Genomic DNA, 10405 nt, shown 5'->3' with positions numbered 1-10405 from the left:
TGGTTACCCTGGCTAGGCGGCCGTCGGGATATCCCTGGGGCGCCCCTTGAAAAATTACTTTATTACACACACACCGCCAAAAATGGCCGGTGCCCCCCCCCCCTGAAAAAGCAAGGACCCCCCCCCCCCCCCCCGGGGAGGAAAATCCTAGCTACGCCACTGTCTTTGAAGGTCCGAAACGCTGGAAATTAAAAGCAATGTTAACGTGAATTTTTGTTGCACGTGGTCGTAACATGAAGCTATTACGTAATAGCTTCATGGTCGTATCATGCATGCACTGTACTGCGTGCCCGTGTGTATAACGTATTTCGATATGGCTGTTGGTTGTGCGAAAGACGAAATCAGAGAGCAGGAAGTGGAAAGCGAACTACCCGATTTCGTTTTCGCTGTCTGCGTTTTTCCAAACAGAATCAGGGGGTAGAAAGCGTGTTCTGATTTTGTTTTTAATATATAACAAACACAGGTATAGAATGAGGTATCAGAGAGGACCAAAAGTATTTCTGATTTCATTCTTCTGTTTTTGATCTCCAAAAATGAAATCACAACGGGGTTTTTCTCGTTGGGATTTCGTTTTTGTGTTTCCAAAGACCAATCCATGAGGTTGACTTCCGTTTTTGCTCTACGAAAATCAGGAATGAAAAACAAATTATCCATTAGTACCCTGATTCATGACCCCGTTTGTTTGATTTCTACAAGAATGCACGCTTCTCTTCTTGCGCAAAATCCTGTATCTGATCTATCTTATATCGCGATATTGTTGGCTGGAACTGTTGGCTGGCTTGCATGCTGTTGGCTGGCTTATTGTTGGCTCACTTGACATAGGCGAGATTGGAACGAAAAAGTAGTTTTTCTAAGTGAGGATTAAGGTGGCTTGCTGATTTTAGTGGTAAGTTACAGGTTATATTATGATGATACATTACAGAGTGTGGTATGTCATATCAGTATTGTGAATGAAATGATGAAATTTTGATTATTTAAATGGAAAAGCGATAGATCTCGTAGATTTACCTCTGTTATGTTGTCCCATGTACTGAATTTCGTGTACTGTTGGCCCAGTGTGAAAGCAATGAAAGATAAAAATTTGGGCGTCGCCGCGCTCGCTGCGCTGTAGCTGTCATGGCCGAGGGCGAGGCTGTTGTGTGATTTAATGTTTGTCACATCAACAAGTGGCAGAAGCGGGTGGATGGGGGGGGGGGGGGGGACAGGAAATGCCAAAGATGTGTCTCTAGTCCCGCTAAATTTCAGGTTTGGGGACATCGGTCTTAAAATTTCTGAATTTAGAAAAAGGAAAGCAGTGGAAAAGAAGGTGAACTGAAAGAAGCGGGCCGGAGCTCCCTGGGTTAGGAAGGAAGCTTCTTAAGACTAAAGGTCATAAGGAAAAGAAAGAAAAGATAAATAGAAAGAAAGGAAAAAAGGAAGTAGACACTAGAGAGAAAGAGAGAGAGAAAGATAAAAAAGGGGGAAAAAAATAGAAATAAAATAAAGAAAACAAAAACCAAAACTACAGAAAGAAGATTAAAAAAATTGCAATTGCAGCTTGTTGTAGACCACTTGCTTGTCAGAAGAGGTGTTGTGGCTCATTAAATAAATCTCTGAAATTGGAACCACAAGGACACAAGGTCCAGGTTTTTTAATCCCACCATGGCACTTGAGTCCTTTGGCAACCCGCTTATCTACATTTGCCGCTCTCCACCCAGGTGTAGTAAATGAGTATGGTGAGACTACCACATATCGACCACCTCTTTTGAAACCGACCACCTTGCGCGTGTTAAAATTATTGCGTATTACAAACGATACGCGCGGGAGAGTAGGCGCAGTGTCCGTAGAAACGGTAAGAATCGATTTTACGAGAAAAAAAGAAGCAACAAAAAGTAAAAATTTAGTAGAATTAATCAAAATTGTATTGACCTGACCCAAACCCCGCTGAAAACCCAAGAAATCCGATAGGAAACGGCTTTAGAACAAATATCCGTCGTCAATCGTCGACTCATGTGCCGGAGCTCGCAGTGGAAGTAGTGAGACGATAATTTAGCATGTTGACATCATAGAACTGATTTTGAAAAGTAAAAATATTTCACCACTTCAAAAAGAATTGGCCGTAAACTTAGCGTAACGCGGGTGGTCGGTTTCAAAAGACGGGTGCAAATGAGCAAATGTAAAATCGTCGTATTCGTTGTTCGTCGATATATATGCGGATTGAATCGGAGTCGCCGAGCGAAACATGGGAATCTGATCTGCTCAATTTTCTGCACAAATGAGACGAAAACTGGGTAAAATTGATGAATATTTTCGCAGATACGATGCTTAGAAGATTAGGTGGTCGATAAGGGGTAGTTCCAACCATACCCAGTATGAAGGAATTCCTTTAATGCTCAAGCACCTGATCAGGGAAGCGGTGCTAAAGCCGGGTTAATAGTATGCAGCTGTTATATGAAATTTTTAGTGTTAAGCTTATTTATTTATTTTGTTTTTAAATTAGCTTTTAGTTAAGGGTGGACTTGCTCTTTGATGAAAGTTTTATGCATTCGGCCGATGGATTCTGAACAGTAGGACTCCTTGGGAAATCGGAAAGAAAACATTTTTTTGGCGCTGCCTTACATGTATTTAAATTTGTGACAATGATTTATGGACTGATAGTGTTCTTATTATCTAAGGTGAGCCATCATGGGGAACCAACTGACCGGTGTGGCCCCTTCTCAGATCCTTCCTGTGGAGCACTACCTGACTGATGTGTCTGACTATGAGTTTGACCACAGTCTCGGCAGCACCCGCTTCTTCAAAGTAGCAAGAGCAAAATACAGGTAAATATGGATTCACATTTAATGGCAGTTTGTTTCGGGTTTGCAAGTAAGGTAACTTTCCTAGAATGCTATTTATGTAAATAACATGGATATATTGATTTGATTGGCCGCTGAGCCCTGTTAACATGATGATTACCATAGTTGCAAGTCTTTATAAAATGGGACCCTGTTTAAATTGTGTTTCTTTTCCTTTATGAAAGATGTACATGTATACAGTGATTATGACAGACCAGCAGCTGTTGTAATATGGATTCATGATTTTCGATTATTATTTTTTTTCAATTACCTACATATAGCTCCTGATTTCTAGTTAAGAAGCCTGAGCAATTTAGGTTTGTATAGGGGCCAGTGTTGTATCTAAGATTGAGTTATTGCCTTTCAAAGCTACTATACTGCATAAGCTTTATGTTTTAGCCAATTGTTTTTATTTCTTTCATTTTTTAAATTCTAAGCAATGTATTTTTTTTACTTTTACATATTTTATCTGATTTTTGTCTCGCCTGAACAAAGTTCGGCAGAGAGCTATTAATCACTTTTCCTGTTAGTCTGATGGTCTGTTAAAAATGTTTAAGTTTTTGTTCAACTTCCTCCCATTTCTTTGTTTCTACATCAATGCAGTTCATACTTGGTACATATGATCATGTGATCATTGGGTAATGCTACATGTGACCCCATAAGAACGATGGGTTCAATGGCCATTTAGGGGTCAAAGGTCAAATGATATGAGGTCATGTTCATCCTTTCTCCAGGTTTTTGTTCAACTTGCTCTCATTTCTTTATTTCTGCTTCCATTTTGATCACACTTACTTGATATGATCCTTGGGTAATACAGCATGTGTGTTGTTGAGGAAGGTGGGGTCAAAGGTCATCTAGGGGTCAAAGTTCAAGTTTTTGTTCAACTTGGTCTCATTTCTTTATTTCTGCATTAATGAAGTTCATACTTGGTACATATGACCCTTGGGTAATACCACATATGACCGCATGAGAATGATGGGTCAAAGGTCATCTAGGGGTCAAAAAAGGAAAGGAAAAGGTGATACTGCTTCATCAAACGACTGTTGGATATGCACTATAGGTTGGTTCAATGTTCTAATAATAAAGAACATAAAGATTGCTTTTGTTCCATTTCCGACTCCACAATCGCTAAATAAGTATATATGCTTTTATGTTGTGTTTGTTATTTCAGGGAAGGATTGGCTGTGGTGAAGGTGTTTGTAATCCATGATCCCTCCCTACCACTCAAATCATTCAAAGAAAAGATTGAAGAAATCAAATCCAGACTTGCAAATGGCTCCAACTGTTTACCCTTTCTTAGAAGCACGGTAAGTTGAACAGTAAACAAAGGACAAATAAACATTCAAAATGAAAATGAAATTTTGGTTTGTTCTCCATCTGTTTGTTGTTCATTTTTTTGGAGGGGGGGGTCATTTGAATGTGACAAAATTGATAATGGGAATGATTAATGATATGGGAAGCCTCAAATGTTTGAAATTAGTGTAATAATAAAACAAGAATTATATATCGATCAAGGCATCTATTAAAAATACCTGTACCTTTAAATGATGAATGTGCCAGAAGTTGGGGGCAATGGGTTATAATTAATGCACATTATTCTTAATGAATAAAATCCAAAGATCTTTCGCCACTTTTTTTAAAAAGCCAATCGCTCTCATTTATTTTTTTGTATTGACCACTTTTATTAGCTAATTGCTCTCATGTATTTTTTTTACTTTATTTTTTTTTTCACAGTTATCTGATAAAGCCGCCCTTTTGTTCCGTCAGTATGTGCGTAATAATCTTTATGATCGTATCAGCACCCGACCCTTCCTTATATCCATAGAGAAGAAATGGATTGCATTCCAATTGCTTTGTGCGTTGAACCAGGCTCATCTTGTTGGGGTAAGTGTCAGTGCTGGGTGGTATTTTTTATATTTTCGGAATTATGCAATATTGAATTTACAACACTGGTTTTATGATGATGTTGATATATCGCAGTAACACAATATGCCCAAAATATTGTCGATTATGAAAGTTAAACACTATTTATTGACCAGAAATGCTGCTCTTTTGCTTTCAACCAACTCAGAACTTTGTAATTTGGTATCCAAATGTCCGCTTTTCATGGACAAGCACCGATGAAAAACTTTCTTTCATTTCACCCTTCCCAGCTCTCACGAAATGGCAGCTCATAATTCACGTGTACGTTTCTTCTCATGAATTTTCAGACTCGCGATATATTGTATTATTAGCGATATTTTACTGGCGATAATCAACTAAAATCAAATATTGACCAGCGCTACTAAGTGTTAAACTTCTGTAACTTACAAATAATTGATCAGGACAATATCGTTGTAATTATGTATTAAGCTTTTATGACTAAACAAACTCTTAAATATTTCTTTTTCCATCAGCATTCTCTTCAATCTGTTTACGACATTTTCTTTCTTTTTTAACCCATATTCACATCCTATTTTGAATGACAGTACCTTAGTATTATTCTCTCTTTTTAAAATTAGGCTTTATTGTATTTGATTTCAACATGTAAAATTGCTGTTTTCCTGTTTTTAGCATTTTCCTCCCATCTTTTCCTTCAGTACATATTCTCTTCTACAAGTATATTAATACTTTATTGAATAAAATTACCTCAGTATTTTTCCCTTTATATTGTTGAGGTAAGTGTTAGTGCTGGCGATATTTTTTATATTGTCTTTCAAATCTTTAGTAAAATGCAACTTCTCATGCTTTGCAATAATTTACATTACCACTATTACCTTGAGTATACCATTACATTTTGAATTTATATTGTAATTATTATATCTTGATTCTTTTGTAATATTGCTTATTTGTTAACTTCATTGTTTTTTTTATTGTAAAACATCTTTAAATTCAGCTTTTAAGCTGCGATCACATGTTTTTAATAAATCTTGAATCTTTGCAATAAGATCGTTATTTTATTTGATTTATTCAGGTCTGTCATGGTGATATAAAGAGTGAGAATGTCATGGTTACTGGGTGGATCTGGGTTCTTCTCACAGACTTTGCTAGTTTCAAGCCAACATACCTCCCTGATGTAAGTACCTTATACTTGAAAGCTTACTTTTCATGACAATGGAGCAACAGGATAATTTCCATGGTAACATTATTCAACGGCCAATCAAACTCGATTCCTCAGTAGTTACCATTGGATGGCAAAGTTACAATGATAATAACTTTATGCAACCGGGTCGTGGTTTGCATTCTCATGAATACATCATCACTATAACCTTGCCAAACAAAGTTTGTAGCGACGTATTTGAATCAGTGTATGGTTATGCAGGTGATGGATCAGCCTATCTGTTGCAATTTTTTATCAAATTACTCATTTATATGTAGTATTCACCCAAATCTCATGAAAATCGGTGCACATATTTGTCTTCGAGTAAAGACTTGCATGACACGTTTCTTAAATGCGTCGGGTAATGCATCCAGTACACTGCCATGATAACAACATATGACAGTGAATCAGGGAAACACTGTACTTGCATTGATATTTATTTCTCACTTAAAGGCAGTCATGATTGGGAGAAATTATAATCACGTTGAGTGGTATCCTATTATTAGATTTACTTACATATGTACAAGTTGAGTAGTAGCGACAATTATCAAATCTTGCTGGAATTCTTATCATTTTTAGGACAATCCTGCAGACTTCTCGTTCTTCTTTGACACCTCCCGTCGCCGTACTTGCTACATTGCCCCCGAGAGGTTCGTAGAGGGCAGTAGTGCCAGGTCGGCTGACAATGTCTCATCAGAGACTGTAGAGGGCCTCCAAGTCAGACAGGATGTGAAAGGAGGAGAGCTAACTCCTGCCATGGACATATTCAGTGTTGGGTAAGACCATGATAATAGCGTGCAAGTGAGTGTTTCATAAAGCTGTTCGTAAGTTAAGAGCGACTTTACGAATGACTGGTGATTCTTGTGGTAAGTGATACATGTACACACCAAATTTCCATTGGCGTTGATTTAGTTCCCAAGAAAGGATCACCAGTCGTTCTTAAAGTCACTCTTAACTTACGAACAGCTTTATGAAACAGCCCCCTGGTTATGTATTTCTCTGTTTATGATTACTGTGGCCCATATTCTGAAATCCAGTTTAACTAAGACCATGGTCTAACTCTGTGTTGAAATTATGGGAAGCCAAAAATTTCAACATTGCATTTACATTATACGGTTTCATTTACATTATACGTTTTCTTTCTTCACTTGGCTCTTTCCTCTTGTTTTAATGGTGAAGAAAAAAATTTCAGTTATTATTCTAAGTCAGTTTTTAATGATTTGAATGTCAAATGAGCTGACAATCGAACTTGAACTGTTCGAGATACCTGTCACAATTGGCTTTCCATAGTTAAACCACAGCTTTAGACCATAGTTTAAATTAAACCCAAGTATTTGTATTCACTTCACTTAATATGCAGTGTTCAATATTTTGTTTACAGCTCTCAGAAAAAAAAGATGAACAATTTACATCATGAATTCTCTGGCAATACAAATACAGTAGCATGAATGAATAAAGGCAGCAAATTAGATGTGGAAAATTATTCTATTTTGATTTATAAAATCCTATCCCATCAATTTTGAAAGTGACAATTTTAAGTACCAGTGGCTTAATCAGGTGCTCTGAAAAAAAACCACTTCCTAAATGATATAAGAATAGACAAAGTGCTCATTTATACACAATATGCAATAACAATAATCTGAAAGAGCAGATATTTAATATGGTATGTAGGATTTCTTTGTTATGCTAAGGGTGAAACTTCGTTGAATAAATCATTAAAATTCTTTAGATACTACAATTAATATATTTTTGCCATAAAGAAATGTTATTTAAAACTTATTTTTCTTACAGATTTTTAGATTGACACTGTCAAGATGCAAATATTGCAAAGGATATCTATATATGACTGTTACAAAACAAAAGTGTTGGGCAAATTATGTTCTTTCAGGTGTGTAATTGCTGAGCTCTTCACAGAAGGAAATGCACCCTTTGACCTCTCTCAGCTGTTAGCCTATCGGAGTGGGGCATACTCGCCTGACGCTGTACTGGATCAGATTGAGGATGAGCATATTAAGGTATTAGGAAAAAAAATATGTTTGGGGTGTAGTTTGTGCACAAATTTTAGGCCAGATCTAGGTTTTTTTTTAATGTGCTTAGATGAAAACACAGTTGAATCATTTCTTATTCTCATATAAACTATACTAAAACTTCCAACTTTAAACTTGCTAATAAGTGCATTTTGAAACATGCTTATTTTGTTCAGTGGTGACATATCATGATAGAAAATGTAATATGAATCATAGATTTGACATTTATATATTTCTATGAAACAATGTTTGAAATATAATAACAAACAATAGAATACATTTGGCACGAATATTACTTTTTTTCTTCAAAGAAAATTCCACCTGAAATATACTTTAATCCCAACGGCATCCCAATCATGTGATACCAAATTCGTCATGGTAGTATTTATATTTCTAAAGATACAGTAAATTTTCTGGGAAATGTGTTTGGCAAGCAAACAAATTTCCCAGAATTCCATGGGTGTATGTAAATTTTGGCCTCAACTGTATATATGAACAAGCATATAATTATTATATGGGGTGAACCATCAGTTATGAGGAGATTGGATGGGCTATATTTTCTTTTACTTTTACATCCTGTCTCCATTTTCATGTTTCTTAGGACCTCTGTAAGCACATGCTGCAGAAGGACCCCTCCAAGCGCATGTCAGCAGAACAGTATCTAGTTAAGGGGCGTGGCACGGCCTTCCCAGAATTCTTCTACACGTTCCTCAAAGTTTACATGGGAGAGTTTGCCGGCATACCCATCTACCCCGCAGATGAGAAGATAGCAAGGTACAGGAGGAAGGAAGGGTCTAATTCAGGGGTAGGGGGAGGGAGAAGTGGTGGGTACTTCTTTACGTGTTTGTTCCCACACGTATCTTTCAAGCCAGTGAGAAAGTACCAATGTGAAGATCATTGGACACATACATGTATCTGATTAAAGGAAGAGGTTAACGTTGATTTGGCTTTAACCCTAAAAAGACTGGGGGGGGCTGATTCAGCCCCCCCTCAACATTTTTCCCGATAAATCTGTAACGCGAAAAGCTGGCGCCGCGCCGTTCCATGACTTTTTCTTTCAAGTCTTGCGCAACTTTTGAGACCAAATTTGCGATGCCCGGGTACGTGGTTCTGAAATTACACAACATTTTGTAAGTGCACGTCGACCCGAAATTGCTCAAAAACGTGAATTTGTGTAAAAATCCAATGCAAATTGTGTTTTTTAGCCAAAATTCATAAATGTATCATTATTTTCAATTTTACTAATCAAACTTAATTAATTTCATCTTGTTTATGGTCAGAATAAAGTAGCGGACGTTTTCCATTGAAAAAAACAATAAAAAACAAAAAGTCGAAAAACAAAGAAATACATAAGAAATTTTAAAAACAATAAAATACATAAGAAAAGAATTGTGATATTGAATTTAAAAAAAAGTACATTTGATCAAAATCCTTCAAAGAGTCTGTGAATAAAAAATTAGCAGTTTAGAGGCCTTATTTAGTTAATTAGAGCAAATCTTTGATTTTACGCATAAATTAACATAATTAATGAATTATGAGATTTTTCGGAAAATTTGATTCTACAGTCTTGGAGATTATGCCATGGGTAATGTACGTGCCAATTTTCGTCGCAATCGTGCGGTCGACGGCCGAGATCATAGGGGGGGGCTGAATCAACCCCCCCCCCAGTCTTCTTAGGCATCAAAATAGCCCGGTCTATTTAGGGTTAAATATCTTAAGCTGCAAGGTCGCACTTGTCACTTGTGTCTGTGATATATTTTAAAAATGAAGCTCAGAAAAAAATCTCACCTGAAATAATTGTTTAGTGTTTAAAAAAGTGAAGTATAAAGTGACCGGAAACATCTTATTTTTGTCCCATACACTAACATTAATTTTCCCACGTGATTTTTTTTTAGTAAGTGATGATTTCTCAGCCACAGATATCTTGAAAGTGTTACATGACATTTTCTCCTGCGACAACTGCTTGAGGCTTAATTTCGTCTAAGATGTAGGGTTGGTGTTGCAATAGGGTTTTATGTCAGGTTTAGGGTATAGGTAGGGTATACCCAGGGTTGAAGTTGGTCATTCGATTAGTTTGTGGAATTAAGAGCGGAGCAATTGTCGCCAGAGCAAATTTCAAGGTGACTGCACAAATTTGATTTTTGTTACCTCTTCTTAGGGGTTTTTTCATCCACTAGAAAAATATTTAAATACATTATGAATCAAAGTTCATTATTTTTTAAAATAAGATGTTTGTATGTCTTTAACTGCATCAATGAAATCATCTATTTACACAATGGTTAGTTTGGCTCATTGCAAAATTCATTCCAATAGGACTTTATAAAGATAAATGCCAGTTGTGGCAATGATCTCAAAATGATTTCAAACAGAATCCAATAAAATGGCCACCTATGTGTTTGAATGTATGAATGAAAAATATTTGCCAAATGACTCTTGGAAATTGCTTAGAAATGAGCAAAATAAGCACGGAATTCCATAAAATG

General features: G+C 36.5%; 1 protein-coding gene across 1 annotated transcript in view; it reads left to right on the top strand.

Moving 5' to 3' along the window:
* The first annotated feature begins 305 nt into the window (after positions 1-305).
* Positions 306-10405, top strand: part of LOC129275750 (phosphoinositide 3-kinase regulatory subunit 4-like) — a 48002-nt gene continuing 37902 nt past the window's right edge. Inside the window, exons 1-9 of the mRNA XM_064109266.1 lie at positions 306-417; positions 697-886; positions 2655-2801; positions 3988-4123; positions 4551-4700; positions 5770-5871; positions 6475-6671; positions 7784-7910; positions 8524-8696. Of these exons, the coding sequence (XP_063965336.1) occupies positions 2665-2801; positions 3988-4123; positions 4551-4700; positions 5770-5871; positions 6475-6671; positions 7784-7910; positions 8524-8696 (1022 nt within the window). The 5' untranslated portion in view covers positions 306-417; positions 697-886; positions 2655-2664. The remainder of the gene's footprint in view (positions 418-696; positions 887-2654; positions 2802-3987; positions 4124-4550; positions 4701-5769; positions 5872-6474; positions 6672-7783; positions 7911-8523; positions 8697-10405) is intronic.

This window comes from Lytechinus pictus, chromosome 14 (genome assembly GCF_037042905.1).
Source record: "Lytechinus pictus isolate F3 Inbred chromosome 14, Lp3.0, whole genome shotgun sequence".
Lineage (NCBI taxonomy): Eukaryota > Metazoa > Echinodermata > Echinoidea > Temnopleuroida > Toxopneustidae > Lytechinus > Lytechinus pictus.
Note: the sequence above shows the minus strand (reverse complement) of the source record. Positions and strands in the feature narration are given on the sequence as shown.